The 27,912-nt window shown below is 44.1% G+C and overlaps 1 protein-coding gene across 8 annotated transcripts in view; it reads right to left on the bottom strand.

Annotated features, from left to right (window-relative positions):
- LOC121863303 (AMP deaminase 2-like) overlaps window positions 1–27,912 on the bottom strand; it is a 176,902-nt gene that overhangs the window by 138,094 nt on the left and 10,896 nt on the right. The window contains exon 1 of one of the 8 annotated variants that reach the window (XM_042361919.1): window positions 23,082–23,303. The exons of 5 other annotated variants lie outside the window; for them this stretch is intronic. Coding sequence is in view for 2 of the 3 variants with exons in the window: in XM_042361912.1 (XP_042217846.1) it covers window positions 61–142 (82 nt within the window). In the remaining variant the exon portion in view is untranslated. Of the gene's footprint in view, window positions 1–60; window positions 585–23,081; window positions 23,304–27,912 lie in introns of those variants that run through there. 2 more of the 8 variants (XM_042361912.1, XM_042361914.1) reach the window with 2 other exon arrangements.

Genomic DNA, 27,912 nt, shown 5'->3' with positions numbered 1-27,912 from the left:
AGTAAAAGGTGGATGAAGGGTACAGTACAGTGTTCACGTGGTGAAGCTGTGATAAAGTACCTTGTCGAGGGTACAGGCTGAAGAGGGAGCATTCGTCCTTTTTTATTGGACACCCCATGCTGGAAGCACCACGGTACGACATGTTGCACTCGTTTCTTTGTTTTGGCTGATGCTAGAAGACGCTCAGAGCTGTGGTGTTGACTGTCAACGTTTTTGTAGTTGTACAGCAGTGCTTCTCCGTCACCAAGAACTCTTCTATTTGCTCATCCTCCAAAGACTGCCCTCAAAAACCTCAAGTGCGTCACTTTCCACAAGTGCGCCACTGCCAGTAAGTGCGTTCACCAATTTCCGAAGAAAAAAAAAGTTCTCGAAGCTCGACAGATATCAACAGATCGTCAAATTGCCTGCAAATCCCCAGGTCACGTAGTTCACAGCACCAACAAATTAACATTTACTAGTAATTATTCTACATATATCGCAGCACAGCGAATTGCAGAAAAGGAACTACACTTTTCAGTCAGCAACAACGTTAACACAGGCAGGAGAGAGAAGCGACTGCCTCCAGGTAGTGGGGACAACACAATACTGAGTGAGGCGCCCACCTTACTGATACTGTTGGGTTTGCTGGCACTTGTTCCCTCCCCCCCCAACACATAATGCACTCTTTCCCGTAGCATGGTGCCCCCTCCCGCCTCTGGTCCTCCCCTCTGTACAGAAGCTGGCACCGGCTGCGCCATGCTGGCCTGTATATGCCAAAATTGCCGCATCATCATTTTTTTTTATGTGGTAGTTTTACAGTCTATTTTGGGAGGTTGCACAGGTGGAGTCAAGAAGGTGTGTGTGTGTGTGTGTGTGTGTGTGTACAAGTGGTGTCCAAGTATGTCTGTAGTATGTGTGTTTGTACAAGTGGTGCCAAGATGTATGTGCGTCGTTATACAGGTGGATGTCACTGTCTGCTGGCTTCTGATGTCTCTGTCTGTAGCTTAATATGTCAGTGTCCGCGAGCTTCTAATAATATTGTAAGATAACGTCTAATGCTTTTGTCAGCTGACTTCTTATGCCACTGTCTCCTGATGCTAATGATGTTACCAGGTGGCTTACAATGAACCCGATTTTTTAACTTTTTTTAAACGATGTAAACTTGATTAGTTAACTGGCGGGATGTGACTGGAATGGTTTTTTTTTTTTTACGGGATTAGCCCACCGGACACAGGTCACTGACCCACATCGAGGCCTGGGGGGCGAAAATGTAATAATAATAATAATAAATAATTGTCATAAAAATTCATAATAAATAAAAATTTATGATAAAACAAACAAAAATAAAATAATAAAATAATGATGATCATAATACAGTAACTGTAATAATCATAATAATTCTAATAATAATGAACAGGGAGGTACTACCACCTGGGAAGATATTGGAAGCATAATGTGTTGTCTAATGGTAGACCCTGCTGCCATATGGCATCACGAAAATTGTGACCAAGTCCCAGGTTGCTGATCTATCTTTCTGCCTCATTTACACACAATTGCAGGGTCTCAACTGTCTCTCTTACTATTGACAACACCACAACTAAAACCTTACTCATTCTTGATCTGTTTTATTCATTCTATTTTATTCTCCTATGTCAGTTGATACTGAAGCGGGGCCTTCTCTGATGGGTCCCACTGGTCGAGAAGGTTGTGGACCCCAGGGCCGACCTGATCATCATCAAGCTACTGGGGCCTCAACTGACGCCACTACGGTTGCTGGAGGATCGGCTTTTTTCACGCTTCATTCCTCCAACATTCGCGGACTGAGATCCAATTTTTCTTCTGTGGAGCACCATCTATTAACCTCTTCCCCCGATCTCTTACTACTCTCCGAACTTCAACTGAACAAAGCAGCTTCACCCAAACCTTTTCAAGTCTCTAACTACAACCTTTATACCTACTTCCGTTCTTAGGGAGGTGTATGCGCCTACTGCAACACACGTACACCTATAGCCCGACTCACGGATCTTGAATCTCCCCTTTATGATGTCATCTGGCTCAAAATATCTCTACCTATTGTGACTTTTTCTTTGTTTCCTATACTGTTCTCCCAACTCTACCAACTATTTCGAACTCTTTCACTATCTCCCTTCTTGCCATGAGTCGTTGCTATCCACACACCCCAACACCGAGATCCTCTACCTAGGGGATTTCAATGTACATCACAGAGAGTGGCTTGGCTCTGCAAGGGATGACCCAGGTGGAGCTGAGGCACTCTCTTTTTCCTTACTTAATGATTTGGAACAAATAATCAAACACCCTACACGCGTTCCTGATCGACACGATCAACTTGCTAACATTCTTGATCTTTGTTTTACCTCTAACCCCTCACACTATTCATACTCAATTTTTGCCCCCTTAGGGTCTTCTGATCACAACCTTATTTCTATTAAATCAAACTGGGCACGACCACCTCCCCCACCCCCCTCTAAACGTCAACTATGGCACTATCGGAGGGCAAGCTGGCAATCCTTGCGAGAATTCTTCACCGACTTTCCTTGGGATGAATGTTGCTTTTCCACTCGGGATGCCTCAGTATGTGCTGACAGCATTGCTGGGGTTATACAGGGCGGTATGAGTGCATTTATCCCATCTTCTACCAAAACTTTCACATTACAATCATGGTTTGATGCTCCTGCTCTCTTGCTTGCAGGGTGAGAGATAGGGCATATCGAGCTATGAAACTATTTCCTTCTCCTATTACCCACACCTCTTTCATTACTTCTAGGAATTGTTGTAAGGCTATTCTTCGTAGGGCCAAGCGGAATTGTATTAAAAGAAAGACTGCTGTCCTGACTAATTCTTCCTCTAGTAAATCCTTCTGGTCCTTAGCTAAAAACATCTGTAACAACTTCTGCACGCCTTCTTTTCCTCCCCTCTTCCGTCCCAATAACTCTATAGCCAACTCTCCCCCTGAGAAGGCCAACCTCTTTGGCACCTTATTCTCCTCTAATTCCACCTTAGACGATTCCCACTCTATCCCTCCTACCCCTCCACCTCCTACTGAACCTATGCACTTTCCTATAATCTCCACTCGCAGGGTTGCCAGTGTGTTATCCAGGTTGGATGTGAGTAAGGCGCATGGACCGGACGGAATGCCCCCTCGTGTTCTGAGGGAGTGTGCTGAAGCCCTGGCCCCTGTGCTTGCTCGCCTCTTTCGCCTTTGCCTCAAAACCAAAACTTTTCCTTCTTCTTGGAAGCATGCCTTGGTTCAGCCCATCCCGAAGAAGGGTGACCATTCTAATCACTCTAACTATCGCCCCATTGCCCTAACTTCATCCCTCTCTAAGATTTTCGAAACTATCTTGAACTCCCATTTTCTCCGTCACCTTGAACGCCTTTCTCTTTTGTCGGATCACCAGTATGACTTTCGCCAGGCAAGATCTACTGGTGATCTGCTCTCCTATTGCACCCATCTTTGGTCATGCTCTCTTAGGGATTATGAGGAAACTTTTGTCATGGCCCTCGACATCTCCAAAGCATTTGACAGGGTATGGCACAAGTCTTTGCTATCTAAACTTCCCTCTTTTGGTTTCTCTCCCCCACTTTGTTCTCTCATCTCTAGCTTCCTTGAGAATCGATCCATGGCAGTTGTTGTCGAGGGATCGATTTCTCGCTCTTTTTCTACCAGTAGTGGCGTCCCACAGGGTTCTGTTCTTTCACCAACTCTCTTTCTTCTTTTTATCAATGATTTACTTCACACTACAACTAATTCTATCCATTCTTACGCCGATGATTCTACTTTTCACTCTTCCTCACATTTTCCCCTTCCTCCTAACTATCAAACTAGATCTGTTTCTAGAACTGATATCATTACTTCTATCAATGCGGATCTGTGCAGCATCTCTGAATGGGGAGATACAAAATTGGTTAAGTTTAATAGTAACAAAACTCAATATTTACCAATTACACTTTGTAAAGTAGACGATCTCCCACCAATTACATTTCAGGACGCTATCATCCCCCCAAATTCTGAAATAAATATGTTAGGCCTCACCATTTCCTCCAATATGTCCTGGAAATCACACATCCTTAGTATAACTAAAGATGCCTCCCGAAAGTTGGGAATGCTATACAGATGCCGCAGCTACTTCACTCCTGAGCAGTTGCTCTAAGTATATAAGGGATTCATTCGTCCTAACTTGAAGTACTGCTCTCATATCTGGGGTGGCTCTTCTTCTGTCCAACTATTAGATAGGGTGGAATCAAAGGCATTTCGTCTTATTAACTCTCCTCCTTTAGTCGACAATCTCTCTCCCCTTTCTCTTCGCCGCAATGTTGCTTCACTCTCTCTCTTTTACAGGTACTTTAACGGGCAATGTTCAGGGGATTTGGCATCCTGTGTACCGCCGGTAAGGCCGTGGGTTCGTAACACACGTCTTGCCCACGGTGCCCACCATTTCTCTGTGGATATCGGTCACACGAGAATAACCCGTTATAGTACCTCCATCTTTCCTCACACAGCCAAACTGTGGAATGCTCTGCCTTCTTCTGTGTTTCCATACTCTTACAATCTGTCTCACTTTAAAAAGCTGGTTTTCCGGCATCTTCGTGGTGTAGATTAATACAGTATAACCTTTTTTTCTATATTTTCAATTTCTTTCCGTTCTTTTTTTCGCCCCCCAGGCTCCGTTGTGGGTCGTTTGACGTGTGCCCGGGTGGGCTAATTCCCGTAAAAAAAAATGAAAAAAATATCAAAAGTGAGAAATGATACATGTATGTTGTGTTGTCAACGGTAAGAGAAACAATTGAGACCCTGCATTGTGTGTAAATGAAGCAGAAAGTCAGATCAGCAACCTGGGACTTGGTCACAATTTTCGTGATGCCATATGGCAGCAGGGTCTACCATAGACAACACATTATGCTTCCAATATCTTCCCAGGCGGTAGTACCTCCCTGTTTGGTAGCTGCCTACTACCCCGATAGGGTGCAGCAGTCAAATTAAACCAAGTCAACCACTTTGAGTCGAAAATTCGTCCTTCACCGCACATGACGTCATCTGGTCTGCAGCCGGGGGGCAGGAGCTGAGTTACCGGCTGGCCTTCATGGTGTGATAATTCGTGACAATGCCTGATAAATGCTCCGTATTTGGGTGCATTTCAAATTACAGACTACATGATATTTTATCGATTTGTAAAAGATGAAAAACATAAAAACAGTGGATTTTCTTGTGTATGCAGAAAATTATAGGGTGTAATAAGTGAAGGAAGGGCAATACTTAAGAGCCGTTGGCAGGTTTAAATTTAAATTCCTAAAGTCTAACGTTCAGCTAGGAAACCGGATGTGGAGAGACAAGTACCTATTTGTTGCTTGAAACTGTTGTATAGCCTTGTCTTCTGTAATATATCTAGTGGCCATATTGATAAACTGAAAACCTCTACACATATACAGTATACTTGTATTCACTGATCTACTGTAAAAGCTCGGGGAGAGAGAATGATGATAATTATTATTTTTTTCAACTATTTTATTTGATTCTTGTATTTCTCCTCCCAAGTACTGATACTGGTAGCAAAATCATAAGAGAATAAATAATAAAGAGAGAAAGAAGACGATTAATAATGATAATGATAATAAATTTTTAGTAATAAGGATAGGAATAAAAAAAAATAATGATTACTTGAGAAGTTCAAGTGGCTAACTGAAAGATAGTGTACTAGGGGATGAGAAAACCAGGAAATAATGCAAGAATATCTTATAATACAGTGGGATGGTCTTACCCATGATAATATACGAGTCCTCCCTTACTACCATTTACTTCCACCACGGCCAACGACGTCACATACAATAATAAGCTCCGCCCCTGTGCATGGGTTGACTTGGTATAATTAACCTCTGGGGTGCAGGTTATGTGGAGGATGGGGTGTTGAGGTCCAGGGAGCAGCAAAAATCACACCATTTCCACTAGAGAATCACTGAGAGGCAGAAAGTGGGTCTCCAGGTCAGGCGTGTCTGAGTTAATCTGGGGAAGAATTTCATCAATGTCCGTAAGTATCCTAGACTGAAGGAGGCAGCCAATACAGTATACCAGCCGTGTGTATACTGCTGACGTGATACAGTGACCCATACATTTACAGAGGCAAGGTACAGAACGTTCTCATATCTGGTACTTGGAACACATTTATCCTGATGGTCGTACAATGGAGGGTGGGGTGGGTGGGGTGGGTGGGTGGGGTGGGTGGGTGGGGGTGGGTGAGGGAGTGCCATGTGTGTTACCTTCTCAACTCTTGTTATGCTTGTCGTATTTTCCTTCAACAAACACTAGAAATTACTTTATTGACCTCCTCCTCCCCAGCACCAACACCTCTCCTCCCTCCCCAGCACCAACACCTCCTCCCTACCCCCAGCACCTCTCCTCCTCCCCCAGCACCAACACCTCTCCTCCTCCCCAGCACCAACACCTCTCCTCCCTCCCCCAGCACCAACACCTCTCCTCCCTCCCCCAGCACCAACACCTCCCTCCCCCCAGCACCAACACCTCCTCCCTCCCCAGCACCAACACTCCTCCCTCCCCAGCACCAACCCTCCTCCCTCCCCAGCACCAACACCTCTCCTCCCTCCCCCAGCACCCAAACCTCTCCTCCCTCCCCCAGCACCAGCACCCTCCTCCCTCCCCAGCACCAATACCCTCCTCCCTCCCCCAGCACCAACACCTCCTCCTTCCCCATCACCTCTCCTCCTCCTCCTCTCCCTCCCCAGCACCAACTCTCTCCTCCCCCATCACCTCTCCTCCCTCCCCCAGCACCTCCCTCCCCCCCAGCACCAACACCTCCTCCTTCCCCCATCCCTCCTCCCTCCCCCAGCCCAACACTGCCATCCTCCTCCCCCAGCACCTCTCCTCCCTCCCCAGCACCTCTCCTCCTTCCCCCATCACCTCTCCTCCTTCCCCAGCACCCACCTCTCCTCCCTCCCCAGCACCAACTCCTCTCCTCCCCCCAACACCAGCACCAACTCCTCTCCTCCCTCCCCAGCACCTCTCCTCCCTCCCCAGCACCTCTCCTCCCTCCCCCAGCACCAACATAAGCTACTGTGTACTGTATTAACCCGTATGTAAACAGTACGTATATATAGACAGAATATTGCATCCGTCTCTTCGGTATTTTGCTGCACTTCCGGAACTCATAAAGTTACGTATGTACTCATTTTGCCGTGGAACTCGAACTGACGAACGCTGGGACATGGAAGCGAGTTTTATTATCTACTACGCCACCGCACCCCTCCGCATCATACACTCATAGAGTCACTAAAGCCTTTAGAGTGAGTTTCATCCACCTCTTTCAACACCACCTGACACACAGCTGCATCTAAATGCCGTTCACAAGACCACATCCAAAGAGTCATTTTAAGAGGATCAAAAGTGGTATGATACTGTTTTTGGTGGCCAGGGCAGTAAACGGTAATTGTGTGTGTATGGGGCCAGACATAACCAGTATCCCATCAGCCGTGAACCTTTAAAGTGACCACTATATGATGCTTATAGATTCATTTCGGTTGGGTAGCGGAGTAATGTTTTGCTCCCACAGACGCACTACTCATGTCTCCTGTACAGAGATGCTCTCCTAAAACAGTATCGTGATACCTCTGAAATTACTCTTCACATTAGGGGGAGATGCATCCTTAGTTGCTGAAACCTCTTCCAAAATTTACTGATAAAACTTCTAAATGAACAATAAGGCAGCTACTGGCCATGGCTGGAGTATTACTTCTTGGTGAGGACTTAGTTATTATGTCTTCTCCAAGAAGGGATTAATATAAGAATTATCTAAATGGCGGAAGACTTGCTTTAAAGAGGAACAGATCACAGTTGACTGACATAACGTGAGGAGGTACTGTGATAAGTTCAGCAGAAGCAGCTCCATACAGACCCACAAACACTACACAGTTCAGTATATAAGTTCGTGACGCGGCGGGTTTCCCAGCATTGTGTATACAACGCCCTTCTCACAGCAGCAGCAGGAGGAGGAGGACGGAAACAGCCTGCACCTGCCACCACAATGTTGTTTGCCTTGCCATGTTTATTCATCTTTGGCCGATACTCGTACATGATTCCCGTTGTTTATCTTTATTATACATTGAAAATAATTCTCGTGGTGGCTACAGACATCCTCTCAGACACTATGTTACCGCAACTCCTGTTTTAATTTGACAACAGGTGGATCTATGAAACAAATAAAATAGAAAATAATACCGTACTGTGTAGTATTCAGAGACGAGCCATACGATATTTGGCTGGACCGTCGTAATGTCATACTTTACTTTACTTTATCCTTTTCGCCACTGGTTTGCTTGAACAGTCAGTCACGTCACGTTGGCAACAGTACTGGACCTGTACCGTGTTGCACGATCCTCATTGGTGACGCCGCCATGCGTTACGGAGACAGTAGTAGTCACGCACATCTCTACCTACAACAGCCTTTGTCCTCACCTCCTCGGCGCGTCCTCTTCACTCCTCACAGTATGAAATCAGTTTACAGCGCTGTATACCAGGCGGCGTCGGTTCAGTCAGCCCCACGACCTTTACCTAACCTGAGATGACGGAAATTACTGTACAGTTATTGCTTTGTTTCTTCACTTACCGAGTAATGATCTCTCGTTTTTTGTTTAAGGAGGTGAGGAGAGCAATGTGTGTATGTATGACTCGTCTACACTCTTGTTACAGTCCATTTACATCTTGCAACTTTAGTGTTTCCTGACCATAACCTAACCTAACCCCCAGACCAATGAATCCCTATAGGCCCTCTTACACGAATTTACCAACCGTATTGAAAGACTCTTTGATACACTTTGATGACAGTCAGTTCACAGTCAGGATACTCTTGGACCTCTCAGTCTAAAGCCTTCGATACTGTCGACCATACTATCCTCCTTTCAAAGCTTGAACATTACTGCGTTAGGGGCCTGTCCCACAATTGGTTTACCTCATATCTGTCCAACAGGATGCAGTATGTCTGCTATAATAATCACCAATCTGAACTCCTCGCCAATCTTGTAAGGAGCCCCCAAGGTTCCATTCTCGGTCCAGTACTGTTTTTGTTGTACATAAATGACATAGTCCACGCCAGCTCACTCATAAAATACAACTTATTTGCAGACGATAGTAATCTCTATGCCAGCAACTCAGACCTCCATTCCATGATGAGAACTATGAACACTGAATTAACTAAAGTCAGGACCTGGGTAATACATAATAAACTGACCTTAAACCTTGAGAAAACTCACTACACGATCTTTCACAGAAGGAAAAACTTACCCCCAGACTTGGACCCCCTGTACCTTGGTAATACAGTCCTCAAACGCGAACAAAATACTAAATTCCTCGGAGTTATTGTTGATGAGAAACTTAACTGGAGAAACCACATACAAGCCATTCACAGTAAAGTCAATAAACAGTGCGGTATCATGTATCACACTCGACAGTCACTCACTCTCACAGCAATGAAAGAAATCTATCATGATCTTGTCTACCAACACCTGATACACTGTCACACACTATGGGGGGCCTCTGGCTCTTCAAAAACACAATCTTTGGTTACTGCACAAAAGAGAGTTGTACGGACAATGACCTACTTGAAAAAAACAGATCACACAAACGAGAAATTTACTATATTGAAAATTTTAAAATTCGAAGACATTAACACCTACTGCTGTGCCCTATTTGTTTACAAATCTATCAATCACTTGCTTGACAATAATTATTTCCAGTTCCGGAATAATCAGAGATACGTCTTAAGGCACCCAGAGCTACTAAGACCACCCCCCATGCACTCCTCTCAGTCCCAGACCTCCATAAAATATCACGGTGTGAAGGTGTGCAACAACTTACCCACACCCATCCGAGCAAAGACTACGCTCCCTTCCTTTAAATCATCTCTTAAAAATATCTATTGTCTAAGTATTAATATTTCTTGTAACACTTACTATATTTACATTACCTGTTTTTTTTGTACAATCAAAACCGTTTAATCGGAAATTATCATGCAAGTAGATAAGTAATTACCATTGCAATAAACATATTTGCCAACTATTCATAATCCTGACAGCTCTGTCCTCTTGTTCAACCTTATTACTGTACAACCCATGTTGTACTACTTCCCAATTCTACTTTTGTTTTTCAATTCCACTGTAATTTATGTATAAAAATAAATAAATAAATATTGAAGTGATAACCGTGGTAACATTATGAGATGTTCTTATTACCACCATGCTATTGTACTATTCCAGATGATACTAAATGTTACATAATACTTCCTTGAGATAAATGTATAGTATATATCAGGTGCCTCAAAGAGAGCTCAGGTTCTCAACTGGCTCAGCCATGTTAATATTGTTACTATTACCCACTCCGTATCTGTGTTTTTATGGCTAAATAAACTGATTCAATTCAACTCTGTACCACCATCTCCAACCTACACAGACTACCCCTGCCTCCAGCTGCTGCCCAGTCACCCCCCCACAAGCTGGTAGCCTCCCTGTGTGCTCCTCTTACTCACGGCCTCCTCCACCGCCGCTTGGCACCACTGCTGGCGTCCACGCTACCGAGCCTGCCCCGGTGTGCCCTGCTGCCCCCGTCCTGAGGTGGGTGAAGCGCAGAAGCGTTTACAGCGCCCATCTGGGAAGCATGCTGAGTTCATGCTTGCCTTTATGACTCATGCATTAGGGCGTAGAAGCCTGAAGGGTCATGGGTTTTGTCAGCAAGTTACATAAAGTGACAGAATGATGAGTGTGTGGGGGGAAAATTCCCGGTACAATATATCTGTTTATGACAAAGTGTGGCAGGTCCCTAATAATGTCAAGTGCCAGGCCTGTCACTAGGGGGAGAAATATCTGGTCAGGGAGGGAAGAGGTGTTGGTAGATTTAGATTTTTAGATTGCCCCGGAGGGGAGCTAGTTTATTGGGCACCCCCCTATATCCTGTGCAAGGTGGAACGCAGAAGTGTTTACAGTGCCCATCTGGGAAGCATGCGGAGTTCATGCTTACCACGGCTGGGGACCTGTAGGAGGAGGTCATAGGGCAAGTGAGGATGTAGTGAGAGAGGGTGTGAGAGTCGGTTGACCACAAAGTTTACAAACAGTGCGGCCAGGCTCAGGGTTGTACTGGCCGACAATATACCTACTATCATGACCTGCTGACACTACCTGCTCCTGATATTACCTGTTGACTCTACCGGCTAACACCATCCATAAACACTACCTCTTGGTAATATCTGCTGACTTTACCTGCTGACACTGCCTGCTGACATTATCAGTCGACCAGGCAGGGATACTCGAGGGTGAGGGAGGGAGGGTGAGGATGGGAGGGGGGGAGGGAGGATGGGGGAGGAGGGGATGGGGAGGGGTGAGGATGGAGGGGGAGGAGGAAGGATGGGAGGGGAGTAAGGGGGGGGGGAGGGGGGATGGGGAGGAGGTAAGGATGGGGGGAGGGGGTGGGAGGATGGGAGGAGGAGGTAAGGATGGGAGGAATGGGAGGGTGAGGATGGGGGGGAAGAGGTAAGGATGGGGGAGGAGGTGAGGGTGGGGAGGGAGGTGAGGGGTGGGGAGGAGGTGGGGTGGGGAGGAGGTGGGGCGGGGGAGGAGGTGGGGGCGGGGGAGGAGGTGGGGTGGGGGTGGGGAGGTGAGGTGGGGTGGGGGTGGGGTGGGGGTGGGAGAGGAGGTGGGGTGGGAGAGGCGGTGGGGACGCTAAATATAAACCTATTATCGGGAGTGTAGGTAGGGATTCCCAGCCTGTGACATCACTCCTCAAAGTTTGGTGTAAACAACAACAACGTCAAAACCTGCAAAGATACCACAATACACCACCACCACCCTTACTACTACTACCACCATTACCACCAACACTATAACAACACCACCAAGGCCACTACGCGCTACCACCACTACTACCAACCACAGTACAGCAAGACTAATGGCATCACTATCACCACCACCCCTACCAACATACCCCTGCTACCACCCCTACCAACATACCCCTACTACCACCCCTACCAACATACCACTACCAACACAACACCAACATTGAAAAGCTGCTTTGCAACTTTCTTGACGGCAGAAATGCCAGACTGAGGGCAAGACAACACACAGGAGAGACCTTCCCACTCATGAGCGGAGTCCCTCAGGGGAGCGTCCTCTCCCCCACCCTATATATTATCTACACAAGTGACACCCCGCCTCCCACTAGAATAGGTAACGAAGATATTATGTATGCAGATGACATCACTCAAATAACAACACATCAAGGAAAATCGCGAGTGTTACAGGTCGACAACACCAGGAGGGAATTAGAAAAGGTAAATAATTACGAAAAACAATGGAAAATCCAAACCAGTCTCCCGAAATTTAGTGACACCCTTATGCAAAAGAAAAACCCATCCATTAGTAACCAATAATGCCCAGATGGAATACAAAAGCAGAGGCACCCTCCTGGGCCTGCATATATCCACGACAGGTTACTCCCATCATGTCCACACCAGGAAGGAAAAGGCAAGAAGAGAGCTGAGAAAACTATACCGCTTTAAAGCGCTTCCTGAGAAAATAAAACTCCGTCTGGTGACATCATTTATCACACCGATATTAACTTAACCAGCAGTACCTCTTCATACTATGAGCATCACTCAAATATTAAAATTACAGGTGGTCCAAAATGAAGCCCTAAGATTCGTCACAGGTGAAAGATACCCCTTCACCAGAACCACAGCCGAGATACATAGAGACCTGAGAATAAAACCCATCAACCAGCAGCTGCACACCCTGGCCAGCAGAATCTGGCAAAAGATAGAACGATCAGAGCAAGAACTCCTTCAAAAACTCCCACCAGATAACAACAACAACCATACATGGTTCCCAAAAAGTTACCAAATCTCAAAAGGTCCATTACCACCCCCGATCTACAAGGCCAGGCAATAGACAACCTCCCTAGACACAGCATCCACCAGTAGGGTCGACGGAATATGAAATAAGGCCCTCAAAACACCCATATATGGGACAGGGTAGGTGGCCAGACATATGGCCACACACATTTACACAACATTTATACTTCCCAAGCTCACCTATGCCTCCCCCACCTGGTCTTCCTCCCTAAATGCCACACAACGTAAACACCTAGAAAAAGTGCAAAAGAGGGCATGCAAGATTATTCTCTCCCCTTCCTACTCCACATATCAAGAAGCGCTCAACACACTGACCCTTTCGACTCTCACTGACCATCACCACGACCTCATCTGCAAATTTGGTAAGAAGCTTCTACACCATCCTCGACACCGGCTCCTACTACCACCTGAGATCCCTAGTCCGAGAATTGCTGTTCGACACCACAACCGCATCCAGCCCATACGTGCACGAACTGATCGCTATAAGAACAGCCCAGTCCCAACCATTATAAAAATTATCAATAAATTGTAATAAACCAGTGTATTCACTCCCAGTAAACACTACTCCTTGCACTGTCACTATGTTGAAATGAACTGTAGTTTGAGCTTTTCCCCATCTAGTTATTATATGTCTTATTTGTGTCACTTATGTTACTTGTATATTATTTGTAATTCGAAACCCATTCCCCAAATATGTAACTGTATATTTTCAGCCTTTTGGCTGCCAAGCTCTTTCAATAAACCGTTAATTATTATTATTATTATTATTATTATTATTATTATTATTATTATTACACATGAACACTACGTCCTCGACTGTGTGAAGATAGAACCAAGCACAGTGTGTGTGAAATGGCACAACACTTCATCTCTAATGGCAAGATAGCCGATATATTTAGATCCACTTTTTTGCACTTAGTAACTCTATCAGTTCTCATTTACAGAACCAAATACGCAATGTGCTTGAATACTTCTCACGTAAATGTGAATAACAAAGTGTGAGGCCAGACATACTGCCTCACACGCCTGTACTCACGCATTTGTGAATAAGTTACCCTTTATGTAACGAACTAAACAAATAATGTAATTGAAATACTGTGTAACACTCAGTGCCATAATATCCTGACAACCGGGGTTAATTATTATGACCCGTTGTAAACTCTACTCTGCAGTCCTTATGCGCTACCGCTAACAGGATGAGTGTGGGGTGCACAATAAAGTAGCCGCTGTAAGCGGCAAAATAAAAAAAAAATAATAGGATGTCTAGTGCCTGTACCGACAGACAATAACAACCCATGACACAACCCTACACACTATTAGCTTAGTTAGGCAGTCAGCCCGCCCTCTCTTACCTCCTCCTAAATTTCTTCAATTTCCGAACTATAACTTCCTTCCCCCGCCTCTAGTCTTCTTTCACCCATCCTTTCTCTATACAAAAAAAAATATATCACCACCCAAGGCCACTAAGCATTACCAACACCACCACTACTACTGCCAACAACAACAAGACCACTAACACCATTACCACCGTAAGAGTATAATAAGGATTTATATACTTACCCAGGATTAGTGACTTCTGAAATTTACTAACCCCGATTATTATTTTTTTGGCTAATATTGACGACTAACCCGCCGACGCGTTATCTGTTTTGATGTTTATATTCTTACTTTATTTTCATCAGAGTTCTTTTTTTCCCAGTGCGGAGTTATGAGGAAGTTTGGGTCATATGTCAGTAATAAATTGACAAAATCTAACACACACTGTCACGGATGATAGCAATCACCAATTAGCAATGTGATTTATAACCCCGTAACATATCTACGTACCAGAGATACACATTAGAGAGATTAAGTATCAGTGATTTATAGCCTTACTATCTATAATACAATACCAGGCATCATAAACCATGTACTGTACCAGGCATCATAAACCATGTACTGTACCGTTCATCATAAACCATGCACTGTACCAGGCATCATAAACCATGTACTGTACCAGGCATCATAAACCATGTACTGTACCAGGCATCATAAACCATGTACTGTACCGTTCATCATAAACCATGCACTGTACCAGGCATCATAAACCATGTACTGTACCGTTCATCATAAACCATGTACTGTACCAGTCATCATAAACCATGTACTGTACCGTTCATCATAAACCATGTACTGTACTAGGCATCATAAACCATGTACTGTACCGTTCATCATAAACCATGCACTGTACCAGGCATCATAAACCATGTACTGTACCGTTCATCATAAACCATGTACTGTACCAGGCATCATAAACCATGTACTGTACCAGTCATCATAAACCATGTACTGTACCGTTCATCATAAACCATGTACTGTACCAGGCATCATAAACCATGTACTGTACCGTTCATCATAAACCATGCACTGTACCAGGCATCATAAACCATGTACTGTACCAGTCATCATAAAACCATGTACTGTACCGTTCATAAACCATGTAATTGTACCAGTATCATAAACTATGTACTATACCAGGCATCATAACCATACTGTACTGTTCATCTATAAACCATGTACTGTACTGCATCATAAACCATGTACCGTACCGTTCATCATAAACCATGCACTGTACCAGGCATCATAAACCATGTACTGTACCGCTCATCATAAAACCATGTACTGTACCAGCATCATAAACCACAAATTAGGCATCATAAAACCATGTACTGTACCAGGCATCATAAACCATGTACTGTACCAGGCATCATAAACCATGTACTGTTCATCATAAAACCAGCACTGCACCAGGCATCATAAACCATGTATACTGTACCGTTCATCATAAACCATGTACTGTACCAGGCATCATAAACCATGTACTGTACCATTCATCATAAACCATGTACTGTACCGTTCATCATAAACCATGTACTGTACCAGGCATCATAAACCATGTACTGTACCAGGCATCATAAACCATGTACTGTACCAGGCATCATAAACCATGTACTGTACCAGTCATCATAAACCATGTACTGTACCGTTCATCATAAACCATGTACTGTACCAGGCATCATAAACCATGTACTATACCAGGCATCATAAACCATGTACTGTACCGTTCATCATAAAACCATGTACTCGTACCAGCATCATAAACCATGTACTGTACCGTTCATCATAAACTATGCACTGTACCAGGCATCATAAACCATGTACTGTACCAGGCATCATAAAACCATGTACTGTACCAGGCATCATAAAAACCATACTGTACCAGGCATCATAAACCATGTACTGTACCAGCATCATAAAACCATGTACTGTACCAGGCATCATAAACTATGTACTGTACCAGGCATCATAAACCGCGTACTGTACCAGGCATCGGCAAAACCATGTACTGCACTGAGCATCATATAAAACCATGTACTGTACTGTTCATCATAAACCATGTACTGCAATTGCGCATCATAAACTGGGTGCACTGTCCCAGGCATCATAAACCATGCACTGTACCAGGCATCATAAACTATGTACCGTATCATTCATCATAAACCATGTACTATAACAGGCATCATAAACCATGCGTACTGTACCATTCATCATAAACTATGTACTGTACTAGGCATCATAAAACCATGCACTGTACCGTTCATCATAAACCATGTACTGGTACCAGGCATCATAAAGTCCATGTACTGTACCATTCACTGCAAACCATGTACTGTACCAGGCAGGCATCATAAACTATGTACTATACTGGTACATAAACCATACTGTACCATTATTCATCATAAACTATGTACTGTGTACCAGGCATCATAAACCATGCATCGTACCAGGCATCATAAACCACGTACCGTCCCAGGCATCGCAAACCATGCACGTACCAGGCATCATAAAACCATGTACCGTATCGGTCATCGCAAACCATGTACCGTACCAGGCATCATAAACCATGCACTGTCCCAGGCATCATGTAAACCATGCACCGTACCAGGCATCATAAACCATGCACTGTACCAGGCATCATAAAACCATGCACTGTGCCAGGCATCATAAGCCGCGTACTGGGTACCATTCATCATAAACCGCGTACTGCAAAATTATTCATCATAAAACCATGTACTGCACCAGGCATCAAAACCATGTACTGTACCAGGCATAACCGCGCCTTACCAGGCATCATAAATTAACCCACTATTAGAAATATTACAAGTTAACAGGTTTATTCAGGTCATTCGTCTGCCCATCGTCGTGGCGCTCCCCCCCCTTTCCCCGTCACCGATGTTATTTCCCAACAAGGTGAGAGTCGAGTCCTTTACAACATTCATCTTGCCGAACCTTCACTCAACAATGGCTGTGCAGGTGTTCAGGAAATCCCATTGTCTTCAGTACAGGTAGAAGGTGTTCGCAGGTCACGTGCAGGAGCGTCATCAACAAGTCTCCGGACACGTCCTTGGGGGAGGGAGGGAGGAGGGTTGAGTCTCCTCTTTCTCACTCTGTGTCTCACTGTCTTTTTTACCCAATCTAAGTCTGTCTCTTCGGACGTTATCCTCCTGGCAACTACCATCATAGCAACTACACCAAGGCCACTGAGCACCACAACTGTCATTAACCAGACCTCTAACACCACCACCACTACTACTACTATCTCCATGAAGCCAACTAACTTCACCACTTAATAATGATAAACTGGGAAGACATAGGACAGACAAACAGACGGAATGAAACACTGCTATAATCTGCTTATGTCGATTATGCGATCCAGTTCTGGTGCCCCTATTATAGAATGGATATAAATTCACTAGCGTCGGTGCAGCGAAAGAACAAAAATGTTTGGGACTTAAGAAACCTTCCATATCAGGATAGGTTAAAGAAACTTAACTTGCATTCCCTAGAAAGACGAAGAGTGCGGGGAGATATGATAGAAGTATTTAAGTGGGTGAAAGGAATCAATAAAGGGATATAGATAAAGTTCTTATAATATCCCGAGCAGGATAGGACTCCGAGCAACGGATTCAAGTTGGATAAGTTTAGGTTTAGGAGGAAGATAGGAAGAAACTGGTTTACAAATAGGGTGGTGGACGAGTGGAACAAGCTTAGCAACTTTGTAGTAAGTGCGGGAACTCTGGAAAGTTTCAAAAGGAGGCTAGATAGATTCATGGATGATGGAGAGTGGTAGTAACTCTCGACAGGAGCTGCCATGCACAGGCCAACCAGCCTATTGCAGACTCCTTATTTTCTTATGTTTCTTATGTCCAGATGGCAAGACAAGGACACAGAGTTTTCGAGCTTGTACAATGCCAACACTGAAATAGATTAGTCAAGGAGTTGTCGCGACTGTGCGCGCGCGTGTGTGCGTGTGTGTGGCAACAACGACGCCTTACAACACAGAGTATTAATTTCACAGACACAGGTAAGACAGTCCACCATCACCACACAGCAGGTTGGGCCTGACACAAGTGCTTCCAATCTCATGTATCAAGATACTGTACTGTATAGCCCAGGTGAGGCGCGTCAGTACCCCACAAGATTGAAGCACTGTGTATGACAAGAAATATGATGATAATAATGATGATGATGGTGATGATGATGATTAATATATTTATACCAGATAGATCAATTACTTACGACAAACTGATCCTCAAAGAACTTCCAGTGCGGGTTTTCCTTCATAGAACCTGTGTGTGTGTGTGTGTATGTGTGTGTGTGTGTTTTCACGTTGTAGGAGATACCAGCCGGAATGTACTCAGACGAAGCGGGGAGGTGAGACGGGTCATGAATTTGAACATAATAAAGAACCACCAAAACCATGGACACATACCAACAGCAGCACATCGCCCAACCTTGTACTATTCTTAACAAGTTTCGCGAAATTCCAACTCAGAGATTGTTTAAGAGTTCGACTTTGCAAATTTGGGGGCCACAGTTAAACATAATGTTGATTACTGAGAACTGATGATGAATGAAAGACAGACAGACAGACACGGCGAATGTCTACTCACACGACCACACAAGCAAAGGTTCTCATCTTACACAGCACTGTACGGTACTAAGTGAGGTATACTGTACAGTATGTGTTGTTGCCAAGAAGTGTACATCAACACTACGAGGACACGCACACGCGCGCACAAACACACACACACACACACACACACACAAAAGTGGCAATTTCAACTCGAAGGAAAAGCTCAAAAACACAGCAATACTGATTGTGGCTGGATCTGACCTAACCTGACCTGACCTCACGGCTTCACCTGACCAAACATGAAGGATGGAGCACACCTGCATTGCCCCAAGCTACTGTCCTGGCCACACACCTGCCCAACCGCATCCAGCCCATACTAGCACGAACTGATTGCTACAAGAACAGCCCAGTCCCAACCACTGTAAAAATTAGCAACACCTAATTATTATATGTCATATTTGTATCACTTATGTTACTTGTACATCATTTGTAAATCAAGAGACCCATTCCCCAATTATGTAATTGTATATTTTCAGCCTTCCGGCTGCCATGCTCTTTCAATAAACCGTTAATTATTATTATTACACACACCTTTCAAGGTATGGGGAAGTGAAGGTTATCGCGGCAGAAGTGGTGACCGCAGCAGCAGAACCTTGTCTGTCTGTATATAACGAAATAACTAGAACAAATGGCTTTAAATTAGATAAATTCCGATTCAGAAAGGATATAGGCAAGCACTGGTTTGGTAATAGAGTTGTGGATATGTGGAATAGGCTACCGAGTGCTATAGTAGGATCGGGGACGCTAGGGAGCTTCAAGACGAAGTTGGATAGGCACATGGAAGTGCTGGGATGGGTGTGAAAGGGATCTGCCCTGTATGGGCCAGTCGGCCTCCTGCAGTATCCCACTTTCTTATGTTCTTATGTTATGTTCTTATGTCTGGACCACAAGAGATGACCCAGTCTCTCCCCGCAGCACCAGCAGGAGGAGCGTGACGTATGGCCGCCACAAGTGCTGCCCTTTGGCATTTCGTCTCTCTTTTCGTCAGCATCGTTCCTTATCTTATCGTATTTTATCTCATTATTCATTGTGTTACAAATCCTTAGTTACTCTCGGCTCTAGGTGTTACAAGTCCTAAGTTACTCTCGGCTCCAGGTGTTACAAGTCCTAAGTTACTCTCGGCTCCAGGTGTTACAAGTCCTAAGTTACTCTCGGCTCTAGGTGTTACAAGTCCTAAGTTACTCTCGGCTCCAGGTGTTACAAGTCCTAAGTTACTCTGGGCTCCAGGTGTTACAAGTCCTAAGTTACTCTCGGCTCCAGGTGTTACAAGTCCTAAGTTACTCTCTGGGCTCCAGGTGTTACAAGTCCTAAGTTACTCTCGGCTCTAGGTGTTACAAGTCCTAAGTTACTCTCGGCTCCAGGTGTTACAAGTCCTAAGTTACTCTCGGCTCCAGGTGTTACAAGTCCTAAGTTACTCTCGGCTCCAGGTGTTACAAGTCCTAAGTTACTCTGGGCTCCAGGTGTTACAAGTCCTAAGTTACTCTCGGCTCTAGGTGTTACAAGTCCTAAGTTACTCTCGGCTCCAGGTGTTACAAGTCCTAAGTTACTCTGGGCTCCAGGTGTTACAAGTCCTAAGTTACTCTCGGCTCCGGGTGTTTACAAGTCTAAGTTACTCTCGGCTCCAGGTGTTACAAGTCCTAAGTTACTCTCGGCTCCAGGTGTTACAAGTCCTAAGTTACTCTCGGCTCCAGGTGTTACAAGTCCTAAGTTACTCTCGGCTCCAGGTGTTACAAGTCCTAAGTTACTCTCGGCTCCAGGTGTTACAAGTCCTAAGTTACTCTCGGCTCCAGGTGTTACAATACGAGTGGAATACAGTGCTCGTTTACTAAGCTTGGGACCTCTAGTAGACAGTGTCATAACCCGTCATGGGGGGAGACTATCATAAATTATCAAGCAGCAGATACTGTGTCAGATAACTATCACCACTGTCACTAGATAACTATCGACTCACTGTCACGAGATAACTGCAGCATCACCACTGTCACGAAGACCAACAGACGGTAACATATATCTGATCACCACTGTCACATGCTAGATAACTATTACCACTGTCACGAGATAACTGTCAAGAGATACACTACTGTCACGGGATGTCACTAGATAACTATTACCACTGTCACGAGATAACTATCACCACTGTCACTAAATAACTATCACCACTGTCACTAGATAACTATTACCACTGTCACGAGATAACTCTCACCACTGTCACTAAATAACTATCACCACTGTCACTAGATAACTCTCACCACTGTCACTAGATAACTCTCACCACTGTCACGAGATAACTATCACCACTGTCACTAGATAACTATTACCACTGTCACGAGATAACTCTCACCACTGTCACTAAATAACTATCACCACTGTCACGAGATAACTATCACCAGTGTCACTAGATAACTATTACCACTGTCACGAGATAACTCTCACCACTGTCACGAGATAACTATTACCACTGTCACGAGATAACTATCACCACTGTCACTAGATAACTATTACCACTGTCACGAGATAACTCTCACCACTGTCACTAAATAACTATCACCACTGTCACTAGATAACTATCACCACTGTCACGAGATAACGTCACGAGATAACTCTCAACCATGTCACGAGATAACTCTCACCACTGTCACTAAATAACTATCACCACTGTCACTAACTCTCACTAGTCACCACTGTCACTAGTCACCAGATAACTGTCACTAGAGTCACCAGATAACTATCCCCACTGTCTAACTCTCACCACTGTCACTAGATAACTCTCACCACTGTCACTAGATAACTCTTCACCACTGTCACTAGATAAATTACCACCGTCACGATAACTCTCACCACTGTCACTACCAATAACTATCACCACTGTCACGAGATAACTCTCACCACTGTCACGAGATAACTCTTACCACTGCCACGAGATAACTATCACCACTGTCACTAGATAACTATTACCACTGTCACGAGATAACTCTCACCACTGTCACTAAATAACTATCACCACTGTCACTAGATAACTATCACCACTGTCACTAGATAACTATCACCACTGTCACTAGATAACTCTCACCACTGTCACTAGATAACTCTCACCACTGTCACTAGATAACTCTCACCACTGTCACTAGATAACTATCCCCACTGTCACTAGATAACTCTCACCACTGTCACTAGATAACTCTCACCACTGTCACGAGATAACTATCACCACTGTCACTAGATAACTCTCACCACTGTCACGAGATAACTATCCCCACTGTCACGAGATAACTATCACCACTGTCACTAGATAACTATCCCCACTGTCACTAGATAACTCTCACCACTGTCACTAGATAACAAGCCTCGACAGGAGATGTCTCTTAGCTGGTGTTGAGTGAGAAGACTCAGCTTCTGCTGATGGATATTTTACAGCTTATTGAAGGTGGTGATAAGAGGCTGGCGGTGTTGAGCCACTCAAACCATGTGTGGGGGATAGATAACAGACGGACAGATACGCGGGCAGACAGACTTGCAGACGGATAGATAGATAGATACCTCTTCACTTAAAATCGTTAAATATGTTCACTTAGGTTTATCACACACACACACACACACTAAATATATCCCAAGAAAGCCACAAGAGAGTTATTGTCACCAGGGCGTTTACTTTAACTTAACCAGCTATAGTTTTTACTCTTCTTGGCAATAATTTAAAACAACGTCGAAATTATGTTGCAAATGTTCCTTCTTTGTCGTCAAGCACACACTCTCCTCAACTAGAAAATTATTCTATATAATTTTGTTGTGCGTTGGCTTCTCTTCACCTAAACCATTAACGACATTCCTGAAACCTGAAATCATATTAAAGTAACTAAACGAGTTAAACCAACACGAAGAGCTTCTGTTAACCTAAATATATACAGTATATGTTTTCAGTGATACAGTTCTTAATAATGTGTATATTCAGAAATATAAAAATTCATGAACTAATAAGAAAGGTTTCCTCAAAATATACTGTAGGTTTAGGTTAAATGAGGCTCTTCCTCCTGTTTAGGACATTTTTGCATTTCATAAGACCCGGGCTGCAACTTGCAAGGGGGTCATGGACATGGTAAGTATATGCGTGACATTCTGCATACAAGAGTAAAGATAGTTTTTACAAGAAGTTGGTAGTCTTCACTAACCTGACACACAGGTAAACGCTGAAGGGACGTAGAGGTGGTGGATGATTCAACACACAGTCACACGCACGGTCAACAAGAGAGACGGGGGATGGACACTGAACAGGTCTGGTGTAACAAGTCTAGTGAGTTGAGCTGAGTGACCCGTACGGCATTCACTCTCCCCCCCCGTTTCTCTCACACTCTCTAATATGCGGACGCTACCGCAACCACACACACACTGACTCACACATACTGACTGACCACGGAAGTGTCGCGTTCACTCACTAGCCCCACCTCTCTCCCACCCTCCCTCCCTATGCCTAACAACCTCCCCCTCCTCAAACACATCACACCACACATCACACACACACACACCATCTCTCTCTCTCTCTCTCCGGTGTGTGTGTGTGTGTGTGTATGCACAGTCTATCAACAAAGGAGGGCTGTGACCTTATTTGGACTTTATCTTGCCTCACGCCATCCTCATACACCACCCTCACATTTCCTGATCCCCAATAACGTTGGCAGTAGTTGTTGTGTATTATTAGAATGTACATGCATCTCCAACACAACACGGCAAGGTATGACAAGATATGCACACTTTCTGTCCTAATGCCTCAAGTTCTCGCTAATCCTCACAACTCACATAAATACCTGCTTATGCTGAAGAACTTATTACGTTCCCAAGCACAAGGGATTATGATTAATGCTCCCCAAGTTTTGCAGATTAGTGAAGAGTGACACGTGAAGCCTGGTAACGGAGGCAGCCACAAACCCTGAGACCTTTACCGCCAGTGAGCTTGACCCAGATTCTCTATACGGTACTGCTGCTACGGACGACTGGTTACCACACACACAGTCTGATGAAATCTTAAGGTCGATTCTCTTCCAGCCTAACCTAACCTGACTTAATCTAATCTAACATATCCTAACCTAATCTAAAATGACCTACCCTAACCTAACCTCTGTTTATTCTAAGCTTGCAAGTGGGTCAAATTCAAAGGAAACTTGTGATTGGTCGAGTCACGCTTGGTGGTTATAGGAGGAGGTAGGGAAATAACGGTAAAAGCCGCTGACCTTTTAATTGTCCCCTTTTTCAGACTAATTTGTATTCCCCGATTTAGGATATCATTCTAGAGTCAAATCTAGACCAACAAGTGAATATTAATATCACTTGTAAATGCAGAATATAAAGAAAATAAATTAAATAATGAAGAGATCCCAATTCCCGGACCTCTTTCCGACAGCTGATGTTAACAGAACACTTTATATGCTAGCACCGTCTATGTACAGTCAAAGACAAAGGTCGTGTCGTGGTTTTGTCCGAAGATTAAATATAACTCGTGAAACATTATGACAGCCCTACCACAAGGCAGGGCGCACCAAAAGTTTAGCCCTTCGAGATATGTTTTCACCAAATTTCACGACACGGCTTTTGTCTTTCATTGTATATTGTTTGTATACCTATATTATCTATGTCTATCTATCTATCCAGTATAATCCACCCCACACCAGATATTCCTTTACTCCAGGTCGAGATGCTGACTACTGTATATATTATATAGTTACAATTACAGCAGTTAAAAAAAAGGATGTTGACAATACTAACTGTTTCTCAGTGACAGTCAGCGTCCTCCTATACACACACACACACACACACATATATATATATTACCTTGCTATACTAAGCTGAGCATTAATGGCACTACCTGCACTTCCCCCCACCTCCAATACTTCCTCCACACCACCAATGCTTCCTCCCCACCTCCAATACTTCCTCCACACCAATGCTTCCTCCCCACCACCAATACTTCCTCCCCAGCATCTCCTGCCATTCTTCCCTCCCCCTCCTCCTCTCTCCCACAACCAGTATATATAACCTTGAGCAATGCCACTTTCCTCATGTCTCGCTTCAGTAACTTGCCTCTACCACCACTCCATTGTTACCTTAAGCGTGACGGTGTTTCCTTAAGTGTGACGCTGTTTCCTCGTGTGTGTTTCCTTGTGCGTGACGGTGTTTCCATGTGTGACGGCGTTTCCTTGTGTGTGACGGCTTCCTTTTGTATGACGGCGTTTCCTTGTGTGACGGAGTTTCTTTATGTGTGACGCTGTTTCCTTGTGTGTGAGTGTTTTCTTTTGTGTGACGGAGTTTCCTATTGGGTGACGGAGTTTCCTTGTGTGTGACGGAGCTTCCTTGTGTGTGACGGAGTTTCTTCGTGTGTGACGTTGGTGAGGCCTCTATCAGTAGGCTACAGTAACGTCAACCCGTCCAGACTATAAACAGACGCACCAACACCTATCAAGTCAGAACCTGGAGCAATACAAGGTCAGCTATACAGTCAGGTCTCCTCCATTACGGACCTTTCAGTAAACATTTTCTGACGTGAGGATGAAGGAATTTTAATACACTTAACACAATGAATAATTTTAGGTGGTAGACATATTGGCCCTTTTTTTTTTACATTTTTACGATAACATCCTCGCCGGTTCCTGTGATCAAACAATTATTCCACGGTGGTTAGGAAAGATCACTTGAACATTAAATACCCCCAAAATAACCTAACCTAACCCAATGCTAAGCTAACCTAACCTAATCCCCCTAGCTAGCGTTCGGGTGTTTAGTTATCAGGTGAAATAAGTTGGTGCCTAATCTTCATGCGATTCATTAGGCAGTTTATGACACGTTCTCGTCTCTGGTCATCTACAGGTTGCAAGTCAGTAGCTCGCAGTCTTAATAAACACCAGCTTAACCCATTAGGACTGGGAATTAATTATAATGTTTGGGTTAAGTTCTATTTGTACCATTTGACCAGTGGATTTTCTACACTATCGTTTTGTATGTAAATTGTAGTGAATCTTCTAAAATCAATAGATAATATAAGTTCTAAGTATATCTGTATGACTGTACGAAGGGTGTCAGGTGGTAGTAATGGCAGGAAGAAAAACAACATTTGGCTATTTTTCGTGGTGCCTGCAAAATACGCCTACTGAAGCCACTTAACATTTTTTTTGTAATGTTAGTTTGCAATCTTATAGCACTTCATTATTCAGATGTCATAATTTCACGACTTGTTGTCAGATCATCATCAGCAGTCTGGAGTGAGGACAATATTACTCGGTTAAGCTGACTCACTCGCAACAGTCCTCTAAGACTTGACGAACCCATTCCTTGGCGAGACTGAGGACTTCCTGGCGGACCCCAAATACAACATGGATTAAACATCAGTGGTGGTCGTCAGGAAAGTGAAAAGTCTGGTAGTAAAATGCACCAATTTTACTCAGATACAACTTGTTGAGTGCACAAAGCCAATCACAGATGCCATGTACGGGACCAAGTTACCAATATTCAGCACATCACCAGGTGCCCTATCGAATAAAAACTGCGGATTGATTCACTGAAAAATGAACGCAATCTATTTTCACGGCTGTGTTGCGTGTCAAGCCAGAGACAGTAACCCTCATGGGTTCTTTATATACTAATAAAAATTAGACAGGTCCACCCTCTTTGTCACATGGTGGGCAGATGAGACCTCCCAACAAGGCTGTCCTCGTGTCTTGGAGTATGACTACAACCCACAACGAACATAGATGCCCCAGCTGTTGATGCCAAAGTTCAACAACAGTACATATGCATAGTCCATAAAACACTCAGAACTTTCCAAGACTACTGCATGTTGAGCAGATGTTTGTGTCCTACATACCATCCCAACTACAAAATGGCAGTCGAGTAGACATCACTGAGATGTCTATATGCCAGACTATCGGAGGATATCTACTAGAGAAAGAAGAATGGAAGTCAGGCGACGGCCTGTATCCTCAGGACAGTATCTAAAAACTGGAAAGACCTTCGTGTAGATGATACCAAAACAGAGCTGTTGACCTTCCCATGCAACGACGGTAGTGTACGCCACCGAGATGCTGTGCTCTGTTCCTACACCATCTGGACACCTTTGAGACTTGAAAGTTTTGTGGAAGACCGCGTCTAATATATGAGTGTTTTCACATGTTGGTTTCCTGGGTGTTGGCGATAAGCATAAGCCGCTCTAGACAGAGATAAAATAAAATTTTCCATGGCATGCATTGCAGAATGTGCCTTTAAATATAATTGGAAGAATGAAAAATTATATATATTTTAAATTATCTCAATCAGGTTTTTTTTTAATTACCAGCGAATGTAATCATTTGAGAGAGTGAATGTTGACATTAGAGAGAGAGGGTAATGATCACATCCACAACTACGGGTACCTAAACCTACTGACCAGTCAAAGGCCTGAAGAGCAGAGTGAGTGAGTGGTGCAGTGCAGTTAGTGCTAAAAATAGGATGTGTGTATATTGTTCCTTCATGGTTATAAAAGCAAAGTGACTTCAATAAAACAAAGCAGCAATCATCCTTCTCCAGTTACTACGGCAACTAAAGTCTCCGAGTGTTAGGAAAGGTCTAGCTCTAGGCAGTTGTTGTGTTAGGTTTTGGAGAGAATCTTGGGAATTGTTATTGAACTAAAGTCACCACGTGTCGACTGGTAAGACTTATGGCTGGCACCGAAGAAGATATCACTGCCGAAGATTTGGTTGGGGGGAGATTCCATGATCCTCACGTTAGCAGAATCTCTTACAAACGTGTAATTTAAATGGATTTAGTAAGAGATTTCGGATTAGTTTACATACTTTGGAAGAGAGATTGTATCATCCTCTACTAGATATTGTTCATTGGGTTCTCTGTCTCTGAGGAAACGAGCCGCTATCTTTTCGATCTGGAGGCCGCTGTTTCCTTTGACATATAAACAATTTGACGCCAAATGACTGAGGCGGGTTGGCATCTTACTGTAGGGATAAATTACCTGCACCTGATATA

The sequence above is a fragment of the Homarus americanus genome, unplaced genomic scaffold (genome assembly GCF_018991925.1).
Source record: "Homarus americanus isolate GMGI-L3 unplaced genomic scaffold, GMGI_Hamer_2.0 scaffold46197, whole genome shotgun sequence".
Lineage (NCBI taxonomy): Eukaryota > Metazoa > Arthropoda > Malacostraca > Decapoda > Nephropidae > Homarus > Homarus americanus.
This window is presented reverse-complemented; position numbering and strand designations above follow the sequence as displayed.